The sequence below is a fragment of the Adiantum capillus-veneris genome, chromosome 7 (genome assembly GCF_014529385.1).
Source record: "Adiantum capillus-veneris isolate H3 chromosome 7, ASM1452938v2, whole genome shotgun sequence".
Classification (NCBI taxonomy): Eukaryota; Viridiplantae; Streptophyta; class Polypodiopsida; order Polypodiales; family Pteridaceae; genus Adiantum; species Adiantum capillus-veneris.
The window spans coordinates 130,645,946-130,664,835 of NC_140937.1; the positions used below are offsets into that span (position 1 = coordinate 130,645,946).

The window sequence follows — 18,890 nt, forward strand, 5'->3', positions numbered from 1 at the left end:
GGCCACTTGGCAGTTCAGAGGAGGAGAGCTCTTCCTTTTTTGACAATGACCAGATCAACACGAAAACCAAGGAGTTCAAGGAAGGGAGTCAAGCCTTCAAGTTTCAGACAATTCTTTTCAGGCTACCAAGACATCCATTGAGCCCTTGAGTTTGTACAATAGTTTGGCGTCTCTTTCTCTAGAGAGCAGTTTTCAGAACATTGTAGGCAACGACAATCGTCTTACTTGAAAAGAACGGTGTAGGCATGGTGATCTACTCTGTTGTTATGCAGAGAAACACATGCGTCGTGGTTAAAATTCTTTTTTTTTTCACGTCAACTTGGATATTAGATGAATATGCAAGAGATGTCATCATGCATTGACATCACTTGAAAATGACTGAGAAAGATACATTGGAGGACTACTGCCAGAGATTTTGAGATGCTTGTTGAAGATTCTTTTGAAAGACCAGATTGAGCGGTTTTGCTAAAGAGATTCAAGACTATGCTTTAAACCAGAAGTTTGACTCCATTCAGAGACTTATTGGATATGACTAAGCAACGATTTGGAATGCATGCTGGCTCATTGACTTATGCGACGGGCAAGATAGTATCCACCTCAAAAAGGCAAGAGTTTACCAGTGAAGAGAATGAATCAGCAGAACCAAATGATAGCTCATCACAGGATTCTGGCGAATCAGAGGGTTGCGACAAACTAAGGAAACCAGATGCAAGTTCATTAAAGGATTCCAGAGAAAGAGGAATCAAATGATTGTGCGTCTTAGGGTTTCGATGATTGACTCTGACGTGCCAATAGACAGGGAAGCGAAAGATGCTACACGCAAGTCCCAGCACAGGAAAGAAAGGAAAAAGGGAATCAGCTCTAGGGGACAAGGAAAGAAAGAAAAAAGGAAATCAACTCCCAGGGCACAAGGAAGAAAGGAAAAAGGGAATCAGTTGGTAGATTAGAACATTCTATAGACCCAAGATAAGATTTTTGAAGCCGACAATACACGAAGGACTTGGACTCTGCTTTTGCTAAGGTTCGGGAGTCTCTAGCGAAATCTCAAGAACGACACAAGAAATCAGCAGATCAACACCGTCGCGATTTGAAATTAAAGGAAGACTATTGGGTGCTCTTACGTTTTGGGAAGGCACGCTTAAGAAAGAAAAAGGAAAGGAGTGGCTTTTTTTAAAGCTTAGCACAAGGTACTATGGCCCTTTTCATATAAAAGAAAAGATAAATGATGTCTCCTTTAGACTGAAGCTGCCCAATATTTGGAAGATTCACAATGCTTTTCATGTGAGTCTATTGAAGCCTTTTAAAGGCGATGTGCTCGATGATGGGGAGCCAGATGAGCAACCCGAAGTGGAGGAAAGCGAGGAGATACTCGTTTTAGAACAGATATTGGCACACAAGGACAAAAAGATTAAAGGTAAAGTGATAAGGTGGTTCTTGGTTAAGTTCAAGAAGTATCCTGCATTGGATGCGAAGTGAATGGAGGAGGAGGACCTAGTAGATACTCCTCAGATTTTGGAACTTTACCTTGAAGCATTCGGTTTAGCATAGTCTACTCCGATAGAACCCCGATTTCAACAAGGGTGAATCTAGTGCAGCGGGTTTGCACAAGAGGGGAGTCACTCTGCTCCTTTGTCAACGGATTACCCCGATTTTGAATAGAGGCATTGATGTCCCCCTCTGGGTTTCAGGGATACTGATGGGCTGACAATATTCTGTTGAATGACTTTATGAACTGGAATTCCCGAAACTGATTATGATTGATTTGTACTTGGCTTGTTTGAGTGCAGCTGAAAGACGAAATGACTGTAGCATTTTGGTCTCATAAATCTCTATAGACATGATTGCAATAAGGATTAGCTAATCGAGCATCCGTGAGGTCCCGACTGGATCTAGATGCGATTACTAAATACGTTACCAATTAATCATGGTCTGAGATTTGGAATGAATTTGTATGTGATGTCAAGTGATGTCCGGTGATGTGATTGTTGTTTTGTTCAAGTGCTAGATGTGTCGTGTCTAGTTCGTCGACACTAACAGTCAGTGTCTACTAAGACAATTTATGGCCTCTGTCTGTTTTGCAGGCGTAATTGAGGGGATTACAATTCTTTCAAGAGGGGGGTATGTCACAAACTGGTGACGTGACAGGCCCTCGGACATGCAGAGAAATGCGCCGATAGACTGACGTGGCAGCAACCCATCGGAAAACCCATCGAAAATCATGTTGACAGGCTGACACGTGGCAAGCCGTACGGATTTCCGTCTTTTGCGTTCGTCATGCTGACGTGGGAGTGTACGGATGTCCGTAAATTACGCTGGCTGACTTTTGGCAGTTTTTGGGCATAATGCTTTTAAGTTTGAGTTTTTGGGGCTTTGCTTTTGGGCAACCCTTGTAACAATAAATAGGTCTTTTGGGCCTCATCACTTAGAGCATTTGGACGCAGAGTCTGAGCGTGAGTTCCAAGGGACTTGCTTGTACTTTGCACACAAATTAATATAAAAAGAAATATCGAAAGTGGCGCGAGTCTTTGGGGCCAATACCTCTTGGCACGGAACTATGCCGGGCCATGTCGACTGTATTGTGAATTGTGAATAAGTTTGAAGTGAATCTTTGCTGTGTTGCGGTAGAATCTTGACTTGAGGTGTCCAAGTTTGGTACGCTTGGTTCATATTGAACACAGTGTTTCAATCATCTAGTCATCTCATCCTTCCATATGTCTTGATGCACCTAGATCCTTGTGTAGCCATCTCATTCCGCAGGAACTCTTGATGCGCTCACCACAGTATCCAGTCATTCCTGAGTTGTCTTTGCTCTCGATTGCTTTCAGATGCAAATTCCTTGCCATGTCATCTTCGATTCCACCTGCAAAACATGTAAAATTTCAAGCAAATGGTTCACCTCCTTGCAAAAGAGTTGATGTTCGGCTCTATGTTTCCAAATGCTTTCATATGCATGTTCCTCGCTCCTAGGAGTTATGTGCACACAGATAACAAGAGCTTCCAAAAACATTAATTCCACACATACTGAAATTTTCTGCAAAAACCCTAATTTTTCAAAGTTCTTGGATATAAGATTTATTCGTGTCAATGCGTGAAGCTTGTTGAGAGGATCAACTTTGCCTTGTGTCGCATTTCCAAATTCTCAACCGTTGAAGAGATTTAAGGTCTTTTGGCAAACTTCCCTGCCAAAAATTTGTCCTATTCTTCATTTTGTTTGTCAATTTCCGCGCCGGGTTTCAACTTTTCTTTGCCTACCTAATGAGAGGTGTTATCTCTGTCAGATTCTCCACGAGAACCCATGTGTAATCTGGGATTCTTTATGGCTTATGCCCTGTAAGAGAGAGCGATGAAGACGGGAGCACGCTTGATGCGCGATGAAGTAAGGGTGGGAGACGCTAATAAGTCCGGGGTTGGGACACGAAAATTCCTCAATAACAATTTCCAAAGTGCCCAAGTGCTCTGTCTGCTCATTAATAGGACTCGTATGCTTTGAGAAAACCACACGCATGAAGCTGTGATACCACTGTCACAGACTTGGGCACCCCAAGTCGGGAATCTGACACGACACACGAGAGAATCACTTAAAATACTTCACAGCTTTACAATTTGAGTGGACACGGCCTAGCGTACTTCTGTGCCCAGAGGTATTGACCCCAAAATCTGGCACCCCTCTCGGTATTTATTTTTATATTAACAATTGAGCAAAGTACAACACCAGAGGGGACCTCTACTCTCAGACTCCGCATCCAGATGCTCTGCAGAGTGAGGCCCCAAGGGTCTATTTATTCTTACAAGGGATGCCCCAAGGTTGAACTCAAAAGCAACTTGTTCCAAAAGCATTTGGTCCCAAAAACTGCCAAAAAGCAGCCAACGCAATTGGCGGAAATCCGTACAGCAGCCATTTCAGCATGTCAGTGCGTAATGCGGATTTGAATCTCAGACCAATATAGTTTTGCGGTAGCACAAGTTTGGAGTGAACTCTTGTATTCCAGCACAAAAGAGTACTAGTCAATGTATAGTGTCAAGTGAAATGTGATAAGATGTGCATTTTCAGGGCCCGTCTTGCTGCAAGAGCGTCTCACCACTTCATTGAGTATCCTTCTTGGTGTCTTCGGTAGAAGCAGTTTCTACATGGCACACACAGCCGATGTTCAAGCGATGTAACCCATCTGGTTTTTTCTGAATGTGTTTGGAAGAGTTGTGTTTCATTCTTTCTCCTTCCATTATGTTGCCAGGGTACTTTTTTCCCTGGTTTTTTCCAGTCGTAGCTTCTGGCTTTTCGGTTGTATCACTCTTTACAATATTCAGCTTCTTGGCTTCTTCTTGTCTACTCATGGCCTTTGGACCAGCACTTCCCTTTTATGGGGACAGGTTCGTTCTCAAGTCACAATGGACTCTCAGTAATAGAAACAAAACAGCACCTTTTCTCTTGTTTGTCTGTTATGAGTGTGTCAGTGCTGTGCACTCACTCTCCATGCCATGCTGCTAACAGGCTTGTGGGGAAGAGTTGAGTAGCTAAGAACTTCTCGTCAGGGACTTCATTTGAAGTGGTCATTGAGTCGCAAGTCGGAGACTTGGAGATTTCACAGGTATTATCTGAGTAGCTAAGAACTTCTTGCGAGCCTCGTTGAATCACAAATGGGAAACTCGGAGTGAGTTGGGAGATGTGGGGACCTTTTACTTTCTAGAGATCTGCCTAACTTACAAGTGATTTATTTTCAAGAGCATAAGCTGATTTTTTGTGTTTGATCTTCCTGGCACACCAATTTCTTGTGAAGCAATTGCATTTTCAAATTGTCCGACTACAAGCAAGGCTAGAAGTGATCTTAGACTGACTTTATGACCATCAGGATGAGCTACGGGATGCTGTGCTTCTTGTCTTCGCAAACAAGCAGGATCTTCCCAATGCTATGAATGCAGCTGAGATCACAGACAAATTGGGCCTACACTCTCTTCGTCAACGCCACTGGTTAGTTTTTTTTTTGGTTTTTTTTTTTGGGGGCCTCGGAGAGATCAGAATGGATATCATCTCTAGCGCTATTCTAACTTATTATTCAACACAATCAGGTATATTCAGAGTACATGTGCCACATCAGGCGAAGGTCTTTACGAGGGCTTGGATTGGCTCTCTGGTAACATTGCCAGCAAGGTAGAGTTTGCTTGCTATCCCCCCCTACACAAGTGTTCTGTTTATTCAACTGTGGATGTGCTAATTTTTTCGTTTGAACCCCCCTTTTTTTCAGGGTTAGGAGAAGGTTTCCTAGTAAACATGAACTTTTTTGAAGATCTTGCTTAGGGAATTTCATATGAGACTGATTGTTGAATTATCATGCGAGTAAGTTATGTATCTGGTCATGACATTGGTTGTGTTTGCCTTCTGGGGACAAACTCATGTTGAAATATCATGCTTGACAGCTTGTTATGATGTCAAATTGGTGTGCAGTTCTGTATAGCAAGCTCTATGCATATGGGGGGTAATCTTGGTCTAGTTTTTCAAGTTCTTTTGCGTAGTGGGAGTTTGAGATTGTGGTGAGGTTTTTATGTGGGTTTCAAGCACAGAAGGTCTGTTTGCAGTTAAATAGGACCAGTGGCAACTTTCGGAGAGTCTGGCTGTGAAATCTCCGTTTACTAGATTGTAGTTTTTTTTTTGTATAACCATGTCCTTAATTACATTGTATCCTTGGCCAGCGTTTCTTTCTTTGCTGTTGCATTTTGGAGAGCAGGAATGGGATTTGAACATATAAACAAATTGAAATGATGATGTCTAAATATCCCACATTAAACATCGTCTACAGTTTTGGTTAATGGGAAAGCCTCATGTCATTTTGCTCACATTCCTGAGGATTGTAGCTTTTAGAATGGACTGTAAGTTGTGTGCGTGGTTTTCTGTGTTTTTTTTGGGTTTTAGCTCTTTTGAGGCATTTTTCTTTTTCTCCTTGAGAGCTAAGCTAGACACAGCCTTCTATAAGAGCACATAGTAAATATGTATATCTACTGTTGCAAGTCACACTGAGGTTTTGACATTTTCCACACGGATCACGTTCTGAGGTCTTTGGCATCATGTTGTATGTCACATTAGCATCTAAGAGGCTAAGCTTTCTCTTCATGAATATGGTGCAGCCGTCTGTGTCATGTGAATGTTATGTTTTTCAGCTTCAGGATAGTATGTGCCGATTTTCTGGCTTGTGCAGGCAATGGTGCTCTCTCTCTCTCTCTCTCTCTCTCTCTCTCTCTCTCTCTCTCTCTCTCTCTCTCTCCCATGGGTCATTTCTGGCCCCCCGCGGATGTTAATACCAAATCAAATCATCTCTCTCTCTCTCTCTCTCTCTCTCTCTCTCTCTCTCTCTCTCTCTCTCTCTCTCTCTCTCTCTGCGCATGTCAAATAGATTATTCTTCAATCAAGTTCTCTTAACACCCATTAATAAGCTCCATTGAGTTTAGTCAATCTACCACTCCCTACATGCTGTGAATGAAGTGTAAAATCTTTTTTGGGATTAGATGTGGTATTTTATATTTGATGCTTATGTTTTACAATAAGGAGCTCATTAACATAACTTTCACAGTCGGGGTCAAGGGGCTGAGCATCCTGACCATTCATCCACAGCCCATTCCTTAAAGCTTATTTAAGGGCTTTGGATTATTCAGGTAGAATGTAGCTTCTGCCCTCTCCAATCAAATGTGCCAAATCAGTGGGTGGAGTGCATTGAGGTACTGCCATCTGAGCTGTCGTAATCCTGCCTGTCACACCTGAACTGCTCGCCTGCACTGCAGTTCTGCAGTGTAGTTCCAACCTCTTGGTCTGGCCCCCCTCCCCCCAACTGTGAAGGCCGGGAAAGATCACTCAGTGACCTGTGACCTTTCCCGTAATCTGTGCTCTCAAGGGCCTCCGTGGGTTGCCAGCTGGTCGCCCAGGTTACATGGAAAGGTCATTGAGCGCCTTTCCTCACCCCATATAATCAATCAAAAGGGGTTGTGGGTGGTTAAGGCACTAGTGTAGCTAGCCAGAATAGTCAAGAAGGGGTTCAAATTAGGGTTGCAGTGCTGTAGAGAAACATCAAATATCCATATCCAACATGATCAAATGCTTACAGTCGTTCAATACAATGTGATTAGCTTGAGTGTATATAGATCAATGCAATTACCTTGAGTAAACGTATTGTAATGCAATTAACCGAGTACATCGCTGCACCCATCTCAATTTATGTAATGCAGAATATATCACTTTTTTCTCGCACTAGTGCTATTGCATCACTTGTAGCATTAACAAGACCATAATTATGCCCATTTTCATACAAACCATGTGATAACAATTGGTCATGATACCAAAGACATGATAAGATTAGTGGAATTGACATGTGCAAAGTAAGAAACGTTGTTGACAATCTTCCTTTTTGCAAAAGATAGTTTGCATAAGCTTTTGTTGCGAGGCAGTTTAGATGCATGAGATGCTCTCAGAGTCTTCCATAAGTCCTTGTCTTTCAAATTTTAAACTAAAAAAGCATTTTGATTCTTGAAGTCGCTCCTATTGTTGTCATGTAAACATTGCTCATTCTATCAAAAAACAAACTAGCCAATTCTGTGTGTGGGGGGTAAAGATTAGAGGTCAGTTCTCTTGGGAGGGTGCAACACCTAGTCAAATTCGAATTAAACCTAGACATTCTCCAAGGAGTTGCTGACACCCCCATCTTTGATGTATACAATACTATACCCGATAGAGCTAGGTAGAGTGCATATCATACGTGTATATCCTTTGCATACAGTCCTGCATTTTGAGCCCTTAGCGTTAGAGCTTTGTCCCTATTCCATCCACCATCATGCTCGATCCTCATTGTACATCCCATATCACCACATAGCATTGGCTTGAAAACAGCTAAGTAAACCTTAGAATATACAAATAAAAGTATACTTGGAGGTAAGAGTGTCATCTCAAACAACCAAGAGACTTTCTATTATGTGAAGTGTCCACTTGGACTTAAGAATGAATGGTCATAACAACCAAGAGAACTCCCCATCACTTGGCAAAAGTTTCTTGTGTATTGGTGTAGAGGACTTTTGCACATTGTTTGCCATCGTATATAGGGTTGACCAATTTCATTACATCTTCATAAGGATTTCTTTTGCATGATTTTGAACTTTCCAAAACTTAACTGGCTAGAATAACAAATCTTAATTGGTGCTTAACTTTCTTTTGCCAAAACCTTCTTGAATCTCCACACACTTCACACTCCTAGTCTGCTTGCATGGTAAACATGTAGCTATGAGCTCCTTAGTGAAGAGGGGGGGGGGGGGGGGTTGCATTTTACAAGGATCCTTTTTGGAAGTCTGGCGAGCAATTTCTCAATAAGATGCTTTCTCTTTTTCCATGACTTTGTCCCCTTCTCTTTCCCCTGTGTCTGCCTCTGTGTGTGTGTGTGTGTGTGTGTGTGTGTGTGTGTGTGTGAGAGAGAGAGAGAGAGAGAGAGAGAGAGAGAGGATGGGTTCTCTTCCAATTGTGAGCGTGAGGATCCAAACTCTTGAGAGAGACAAGAGTGATAGGAGAAGGGGCGAAGGGCATGGAGGAAAGGGATAGAGAGAGAAGACATTATGCTAGAAAATGGTCACTTTCATAATAATCAATGTTACAATTTTGTAGAGGATGCAAGAACTAAAGTGGCCTTGCATCATTGTGTGCAAGGTCTATTGGTGTGCCTTACCCAATCTTTTAAAGTAGGCTTACATGTTGAGGTGGGGATATGTTCTTTGCCTTGGCAATGCATGGAAGATATTTACTTCCACAATGATCAACTAATGAGTGTGAACATATTCTCTCTCAGAGTTAGCCCTAGGACCTGTAGAAAAACAAAATACATGTGTTTGCATGCAAGATAGGGTCATATCTTTGCCACACGCCTTGTGAAGTTAGGACATGTGCATGTTGGTTGCATGTAGATTTGCAACCCCATACATCCCCATATGAAGAACTTCTCCCTTCGTCTCCATTTCAAAAATCTCACGAGCAACCTTACCTCGGCAAATCTCCTCTGTCATCCCTACCTTCCAAGAAAAACCCAAACCAATCTTTTGTGTTGCTTCTACAGAAATCGAGGTTGGATACTTTGACCTCACTCTGTTTTGGGTGCTAGAACACTGGCACCCCTTTTTCATATGTGACGGCTCCTACATTTTAGTTGTCCATTGGTGTATGCATTGTTGCACCGTAGGAATTTTCTACCAAAGTTTCTACTCAAAAGTCTCCTTCAAGTAGGTTGTGGACCTCCTCGGACGTGAGGTTCTTGCCAACTTGTACATGTCATGGTGTGCTAGGTTGAGTGTCGATATTGTTGTCCACCACGTGGCAATGCAAGGCTTGATATAAACAAAACATGAACCATCGGTGGAACAAATCTTTAGGGTGCTTCCAATATCCATTCAACAAGGGAGTTGGAATTCATGCGCGAGTTATACAATAAATCACCCACATCTTCTTCCATAATTTGGTTAGTACATGTCATTTTATTCCCAATGTGCGTCCGACGAATTGCCCATATTGCTTTTTTTAATCTCTTCTTTGGTGACAAGGAGCCACTTCTTTTCTCCTCTATGGTGTGTTTGAACAAAATTATTTTATTAAATATATCTATCGTGGTTGTCCACCTTGATGTTGATCTTTAGTGTCTGAGTTTTGTTATGGTCGATGCATTGAGTCATCCTCTACATTGATTACATTTGATGGCTACCTTTTTTGTCCCAAAGTTTCTTCTTGCCCATTAAACGTGTGGATGTCCTGTAGCATGGGGTTTCCTCTATAGCCTCATTGACTACCGTGATGACTTGAGCTGGTGATTTCCTCAGCAAGCCTTTGCAACAATGCCCACTTTCCTATGCATAAGTCATACAAATAAGAAATTTGATGCTCTCCATAATAACAATATTTGCTAGCTTTATAGTGCATGCATCATATAGAGATATCCACCTCTTAAATCCATCTCATGCTGGCCATCTCTCATGCTTGTTTTTGAGAATATTTGTGCATTGAATGTTATGTCCTTAGTTGCTCTTTTTAATGGATGCCATGATGCAACCCCAATGGGCAACATCGACCTCCTCCTAATGGGCAATGAGAACCTCCCACCAATTCAACCATGAATCCATGTATAGAAGGTTCTTATCCATGCGGTGTCCATTGCACCACCACTGCCATATTAGACAAGGCCCGGGATGCTGCAACTTCCTTGGCGGATGGTACTTGTTTCTACTTTTCACACATCTCCTTGTGTATCTCTTGAGAGAATGCGACAATGTACTTAATGGTTTGTTCAGACATAATTTGGTTCGAGTGAAACATGCAAGATCAGTCTCATGCACACATTGCCCTTGCCACCATTGAAAAATCTAGGTAGAGGGAAGATGAGTGTAGTAATCATGGTTAGTGTGTGTGTGTTATCAAGAGAGAAAAAGACACAGACTCTAAAAGAGCTTTTAATTATGCATTAGAAAAGAGAGATTACAAGCCTCTTATATAGGCATCATAGAGGGGGACATCATGGAGTGAAACCTCACCATATACATTATCATCCTGAGTGGAAAGTAACCACATGGTATATCACATGACCCATGGCACATTGGCATCCTATAGACTGGAGAGGGTACACCACAAAAAGGAGGTTCAAAACATAGGATAAAGCCCACAAAAACCAACAACCGTGGCCTTGGAATTTTGACTATGACCAGTGACAAAGAAACATAAGAAACATCTTTAATCCAAGAGACATTGCACATTTCTAATCCAAGAGATAATCTACAAAACTCCCCTCAAACAAATGTATACAACAATACGTTGCAAGAGGTAAATGTAAAATAACCATAGAAAATGTCACTATCAAAGTCATTTGGTGGTTGTTGCTAATTTTTGCTATTTCTTTCTCTACTACCAATACTCTTCTTGATGTAGGTTGTCCATGCTTTTCTTTGAAAATGCCTCCTTCTTCTATTTGAAGATATTTAACATGCATGTCATCATATATATATTATCTCCAAGCAAAGAGATAAGGTGCACTTGTACATGCTCCATGGCATAAAAAACCTCATACATGGCAAAAATCGTACTCATTATGTGTGCAGATTGCCTTGTTTCTCAAGCCGATAAAGTGTGTGATTGCTCAAAGTTTGGTAGTAATCTTTCCCTTAATAGGTGCAATGCCCTCTAGTGCGAGAGGTTTTTGTGTGAATGGTCTCTAAAAAAAATTAGAAAAACTTTATCTTCTCTATTTGTGAATAGTCTTTTGAGCAAGTTCTATGTGTGAGTTTGACCTATTTGTAGAGGTTTTAACTCTTTCAAAAATAAAAGCTTATGATTACAATGGCGACAAAAAATGCTATAATTTTAATGTACGTGCCAATCTGGAGGATTAGGCCAAGGATACCATGAAGCACTAACACTCTTGGCCCACCAGCATAGAGGCACTCCTGTAGGTGGCATGAGATGCCTGTGAGTGAGTGGTCGATGGCCAACTTCCACACCGGCTACCAAATATGGTGCTGCAAGCACCACCAGAGTTGAGAGCATTGAGAGGCTCGAGTTGAAATCTACAACACAAGATGTTCATGCCCCTTCAAAAATTTTGATGCACACTAAAAGGTGTTGGATCTGCTTCTACCGCTTGGAAACAACATTATCCAAAGAAATCTGTTGGTTGTGAGAACCGCCAGAAAATGTGATGAAAGTATGTGTCAAACTTCGTGACTACTACTGATTATGTGCAAAGATGTCTTCAATTGTTTCTAGTTGCTGCTAATTGTGTGCTTCAAATTTTGACCCACAGAATCCAACAGCTGGGTGAGTTGGAATGACAACATTGGAGCTTTAATGAAGGTTCGACCCTTGAGAGAGAGATTAAGGGAATTCTCAACTATGAGCTTATTAATGACTTCAAAGGAGAATTTAGAGAGGTGTAATAATGTACTAATGCAATGTATCCCTGTTATCATATACATGTGGTAGTGATGTGCGTGAACACACTAGGACCGCCGGGGCATTTTTTCCCTCTTTAGAAGGTTTTTTCCCCCGAGCATTATATACGCCCATCACTCTAGGGCTATCTATCTTTCCATTGCACACTAAGTAACACACTCTCTATTGTGTGCCTTGAACTTCCTTCGTCTCTATAACCCTAATTCCAACAATTGGTATCAGAGCAGGTTACGTCCTTCCGGGCCTAGTCGCCAGCTGCTCGAGCACACGCCTGCTCACTTTCTCCAATTACAATGAGGTTTGGCGAGCGTTCGCAGGTCGACAAATATTTCGGGTGTGCTCTTAGAGCTCAATCTGCTCAGATTTCTTATTTGGGCTCATTTCGACCTCCATTTCCACTACAGGCAGGTCTGCACAGGCAATTTTGTCATTTTGTGCAAATTTTTTGTCAGTGCCGATTTTTGCATAACAGGTGCCTGACAATCTTCTACGGTTTTTGCTATATAGCACGTGTTGTTCCCGCTCCATTTCTCCTATTTTCGGGCAGTTTTCACATCAGGTGCAGCATTTACCATGGTTGACAACAACATAGATGTCTTCAAGATGTTTACTGTTGAGGACAGGTTGGATGGGGACAATTGTCCTATCTGGGCTTATATGATGCAACACGTTCTTGTGTCAAACGGCGTCTGGGATATTGTGCAGGACATTGATGTACATCCTGGTTCTGAGGATGTAGGCGATGTTGAGGATGTTGCAGGTCTTGCTGCAAGGATTGCTGCTATTAGAGTTGTTTTGCCTACGACAGAACAAGCTCGTTGGGATGTAAAGGATGCGCAGGCTCATGCATTGATTGTGCTGTCTGTGAAGCGCACCATTGTTCCTCACATCCGCTCAACAAAATCTGCAAAACAGGCTTGGGACATTTTAGCTGGTCTTTATGCAAGTCGCAATGAGGCTAAAATTGCTTTGCTGCGTAAAGAGATGGAGTCGAAGATTATGCATGAGGAAGATGATATGGATACCTTCCTCGCTAGTATCAAGGATATCAATGAGCAACTTATTTCTACAGGTGAAGTCATTTCAGATAGTTCCCTTGTGCAGACTGTTCTTGATGCCTTACCAAATTCTTACCATACTTTTGCTAGTACTTGGAGACTTATGACCCAAGGAAATCCTGAACTTGTCAAGTTTGATGCATTATGCACATTCCTGTTGCAAGATTCACTCTCTAGAAAAACAGGACTAGGCAGTGTGCAGTGGAACAGGCTTTTATTGCTTTTCAGAGAAAGGGTGGTAACAACAATACAACCACTTCTTATGGTTCTCCTGCGAGTGGAAATTTTTTTGTTCCTAATGCTTCTGCTCGCAGCAATTTGTCTGGAAATTCTGGTGATAAGGGCAAAAAGAAAATGCGTTGCCATTATTGTATAGCTAATGATCACTTGATCAAGTTGTGTTCTAAGTTGAAGGCCAAAGAGGCTAAGAAGAAAGAGGGTGGTTCCACTGCAAATGATGGTTCCACTACAAATGCAGCCATTGTTGAGTCTTCTGTGAAAGGAGACTGTGTTGCTAATGTTGATGCAGAATGGGCTTTTAGCGCAGAGTGCACTTACAATCCTGCTGTCCATGATGCATGCTTGTTAGTTGCTGGAGATTCACATGTGTGGTATTTTGATAGTGGTGCTACAAAGCACATTACCTCACATCGTGAATTGTTCACCTCTCTCGAGTCTGTCCCTCATGGGAATTCAGTCACTTGTGCCAACAATGCCTCTTATCCGGTTCAGGGAGTTGGAAAGATTGTGCTTACTGTTGCAAATGGCAGTTCCTTCACACTTGTTGATGCATTTTATGTACTTGGGATCAAGAAGAATCTCTTATCTATATCCGCACTTGCTAGACTTGGACTTGTAGTCAAATTTGTGGATGACAGATGTACAATTCATGATCTCAGTTTTGGTGATGAAATTGTTGCGTCTGGGCTTTTGTGCCGTGGGCTGTATAAGCTCACTTTGTATGACAAGTGTGGAATTTTTTTTTGCAAATGCTGTTGCAAATTCAAGGCCTATTTCAGATGCAAAACTTTGGCATGCACGTTTTGGTCATCTGAATTTTACCAGTTTGTTGTGTTTGCGAAAATCTGATACGGTTGCTTCTTTGCCGCCTCTTGAAGCACCTGTCAAACATGTTTGTGAAGGCTGTATTTTGGGTAAGATGCAACGTTCTAAGTTTCCAAAGGATGGTTTAGTTCGGGCCACATGCAGGTTGTAGCTTGTGCATAGTGATGTTTGTGGACCCGTGCAAACTTCGTCTTTGGGCAATTACCTTTACTTCATGACTTATATTGATGATTACTCCAGGCATGCAAGGGTATTTCTGCTTAAAGCGAAGTCCGAAGTTTTTATGTGCTTCAAACAATTTCTGCCTACAAAAAATGTCTCGAAATGTACTATGGGCACCCTCTGTTCCGATTGAGGGGGGGAGTATATGTCTCATGAATTCAATGCATTTCTGGCTAGTCGTGGGATAAAACACCAATGTACAGTTGAACCGTAGGTGATATGAACAACAAGATATGATCAATGGAGGTAATTATAAATGGGGCATTCCGGGTAAATTAGGAACATATAGTCAAATGGGGCAACATAAGTTCATTTGCATTCACACACACACACACACACACACACACACACACACACACACACACACACACACACACACACACACACACAGAGCCACATAAGCATAGAGTTTTCGGATTTGTTTCTGCCCGCTGCGACCACCTCGGTGGATCTTACTACACCAGATTCGACAAGTATGATCATTAACCTTGCAAGAACATGTGTGTATTCCCAATACCGCATCAACATTGCCAAAACAACAGATCAGAGCAGTACAAAGTCACAAAATTGGCAAACTAATAGGGCCAATGGGGAATTCCAAAACTCATCAAAAACCAAAAATCTTTCACCAGTAGACCTCAAATAGTTGGCAGAATCAGGCAGGACAAAAACATCAGCAAAAGGTGGTGGAACATGGATCGCGATCCATGTTCCTCAAACCCTAAAATCAGAGAAAGTGGTACAGGAGCACCCGGACCCACATGTAGCCAAGAACAAACTCCTATAAAAATGCATCCCAACATGGATCGCGATCCATGTTCCTTTTTGCCAAAATCAGGGCAGGAGTGGCTCACTAGCTGGGGAATGCAAAAATATTACTGGTGCTGCAAAAATAATCACAAAAACTCCTCTTAAGATCATCAAATCCTCCTTGTTTGCTACCTTCAATCTGCAAATGGTCCTTTGCTCATTTTCAAAGGGAAAAAAGGTAGGAACCCAGAAAAAAACTCAAGGAGAGGTCAAATTGTGGGATGCCAACAAAACTTATGAAGAAGGGCTAAAAGCAGAGTTCTTGACAAGTTTCTAAATTGCTGCTTAAGCCAAGTGGGAGACTTCACACTCTCCTCGCAGCCTATCAACAAGGAAATGTAACTTAAGGATGGTTGTAGGATCAAAACCAAGCAAAGGATAACTTGTAAAATGGTGAAAATTGCCGGAGTCAATTTGTCCCGTCAAATGGATTCAATTTTTGATGGAATTTGACAGGGAGCCAGGCACGGTTGTAAACTACAGACCTAAATCAACGGGAATCAAGACAATGATAGATATCAGGCAAAACATGTGCCCAAAAATGATTGCAAGAAACAAATGGTCAAAATGGAAAAAGTATGGCCATAAACTAGAAAATGGAGCAAACTAAGGAAAAACATGTCCAAATTTGAAAATATTTCACCGGTGTACTAGGAAAACCTATAGGAACATATGTGCAGGGAAACTCTGTCAAAATTCCTCCCAACATGGATCGCGATCCATGTACCTTTTTGCCCAATCAAAGAAAGACCCATGCCATCTGATCCAGTATGTTCAAGAAAGCCAAGCCATGAAGTTTCAAGCCATTTGAATTCCAAAATCCACTTCAAAATTCCATAAATCTCTAAGTCTGCAAAGAAGTCCCAAAATTTAGCCCAAGTGTCAAACCATTGATCCAAATCCCAAATTTTTTGGACCAAGGCATCATCTAGATTATCCCTACAGGATGGTATCATTAGATTTCCAAAATTCTTCCCAATATGGATCGCAATCCATGTACCTCAAACCTTAGATCCAGAGAAAATTGCACAGTAGCATCTCTATATGCCCAGGAACAACTTCCCCTAGTTGGAATTTCAAAATTCTTCCCAACATGGATCATGATCCATGTTCCATTTTGCCAAAATTCATCCTCTACATTATATCCTTGTGCCTATAGTAATCCTAGATGCCTTGGTGGAATTTGGTTAAATTTGGGGTAGTTTTGACAAAGTTACGCTCATTTTTCATTATATGGTCAAGTTTGCAACTTTTCGACAGTTCTGATCAATGGCTAAAACCTGGTTTCATTGCTAAAATGACCACAAAATGCCTCGAAGAAAAGCACAAAAGGAGTGGAATGCTGCACCTTATGAGATAACAGATATCTCCTCAAATGAGAAAGCTCATATCAGAGAACAAATACTCGAAGCAATACCGACTAACATCTTCATCGGAAGGTTTCGAGCCGTAGATGGAGAAATAGTAAAGACCACTATCTTTCCACGGGAAATGTGGACATTGCACCAAAAGGCAGAAGTGCAAGCAGGGGGCAGGTGCCTACAGTTAGACAGCTTCCTACGATTATCTCCTTGGGGAACGGATTTCAGACAAGCTCATGTGCTCAATGAAGAAGCAACTCTGACCGACAAGGATGGGGCAATAGTTAAGGTAAAGATCACATCAGAAATAATCAATGAAGCCCTTCACCTGCAGCAAGAGATGCACAATCTATTGCAAAAAACAAAGGCAATAGATAATGATAAAGCCTTCCTGAAGCAACAAGGCCACAAGCTGACATATCAAGATTTGATATACTAAAAAATTGAATTGCCGATGCGCCTTATATGAAGAGTGGTCAGTTGCGACTTCGGCAATTATCTTCTTGACAACATTGTCGAAGCAAACCTAAAGGGGAGACAAAGAAGCAAGGCCTGCATGAACGCGGGAGCAATGCTGACGTGGATTGCCTATCATGCACTGGGATGATTGATGATCTACCACCAGCCAAAGCGCAGATAGATCTGATCCACAGGTTTAAAAGATCAGTAAGACCTGTGGTAGGACCTTCCACTAGGCCAAAACCAAAAGTTAAGCAGACGAGGCAAAGCTCAACCTTAAGAGATTCTGACAACAAAAAGACAAAGTCAGATGCTCGAAGTAGTAAAGAGAAAAAGAAGAAGCAAAGAAACCACGCGTCGATGATCTCAAATCATCCAATGGATCTATTCGAAGTTAAAAAGACAAAGATAACTCACAAGGGGAGGAACAACAAGACACGCAGGACCAACACAGTCAGAAGTTTGGTTCTCCTAAGGACATTGGGGCACCTCGAGAGACTACATGGTGAAAGAGAAAGAAAAAGTTGAAGACTTGCCAGAGCAAGGAGCACAGAAGAGGTAGTCAGAACTAAACACATATTAAGAAACGGAGGCAACACAACCAAAGCCACCACAACTTCTACAGCTCTAGAAGATAAAAAACTGAAAGAAACGTAAACTGATGAAGCTGAAAAATCAGATCAGGACCAAAAAAGCCACCAGAGGCCAAGATCACCTCGATCACAAGCTATAATGGAGCAAGGAGCAAAAATAATCGAGTCATTTGATATTGATGCTCACTTAGAGCATATCAAGCTCCAGTTTCAATGTCAAAGGGCTCTTTACAACTTGTACGACCTGGGGTTGGAAGATACAAAAAAAGACGCGTCTAAGGCAGCAGAAGATTCCTTGCAGCTAAAGCAAAGAATAGAGACATTAGAGAAAGCATAGCTCCAAGCCCAATTGGAGTTGCAAAGGGAACAAGAAAATGCAGCCTACTATTACAAGGAGATGCAGCAGTTTAACGAGGAAAACTCCGCATTGCTAGTCGAGCAGCAACGCCTCGAGGAGGAGCTAACTAAAGAAAGAGAAAAAAATGAGAAGCTGCAAGGCTCATATGCTGTGGTTACCAGGACTCCGACTCAGCTCCTTGCCATACAAGAGAGCCCATCCTCCTCAACAACGACTACAAGGTCTTCCTCCTTGAATCAAGAGATTAAAGATTTAAAATAAGCCATGGCTCAAGAAAAGTATGATAGATAGATCATGACAGCAGGACATAGGGCCCTACAACAAGCCAAAGACGAAGAGATCAAAGATTTAGGGAAGTAGTTGGCTGAGGCAAAAGGGGACTTAGAGACTCTGACAACCAATCAAGCAAAGCATCAACAAGCCCTAGAAGACTTTGAGCAAGTAGGAGGTTTTGAACATTCCACATTTGAGGCTCATCAAACAGAGGTACCCACTACCAACACGGAAAAAGCAACGCATGAATCTGCAGATCCAGCCACGATATCCACTTTGGAGTTTAAACCAAGGACAAAATTTAGCACTGGATCTCAGAAGTAAAGGATCCCTTGCACAAAGCCTATCTGCAGTATGAACTGAAAGTGTTGGAATCAGCTGCCCTCCTCATGATTACTCCAGATGAGGTGGTAAAGAACCTCGGGCATGAGATGATCGCCCTACCACTGATGTGACAAGAGGATTGATTATGGAAGAAAAAAATGCTACCAGAACTTGAACCAAACAACAGAGGGGATTACAGGGAGGTTCTTGTCACGACAATTCAGATTCAGACAATCATTGATAATCAACCTCTCTGGCAAAAGAAATGGTTTGAGCAAAGACCAACAAATGAAAGTTATTATAGGAATGCTCCCTAGCATCTCAAGATTGACCCAACTTACTGTCCCATCAACATACGACAATCCTGGGACAGCTTTTACTCTTGGCAAAGTAAAAGGCTAGCGGTGCTGAACTACGCGG

The 18,890-nt window shown here is 41.9% G+C and overlaps 1 protein-coding gene across 1 annotated transcript in view; it reads left to right on the plus strand.

The window, feature by feature from the left end:
• The window catches only part of LOC147454627 (ADP-ribosylation factor 1-like), a 42,770-nt gene extending 37,341 nt beyond the window's left edge, over positions 1 to 5,429 (plus strand). Inside the window, exons 4-6 of the mRNA XM_086516512.1 lie at positions 4,848 to 4,966; positions 5,065 to 5,146; positions 5,241 to 5,429. Of these exons, the coding sequence (XP_086372638.1) occupies positions 4,848 to 4,966; positions 5,065 to 5,146; positions 5,241 to 5,246 (207 nt within the window). The 3' untranslated portion in view covers positions 5,247 to 5,429. The remainder of the gene's footprint in view (positions 1 to 4,847; positions 4,967 to 5,064; positions 5,147 to 5,240) is intronic.
• The last annotated feature ends 13,461 nt before the right edge of the window (positions 5,430 to 18,890 follow it).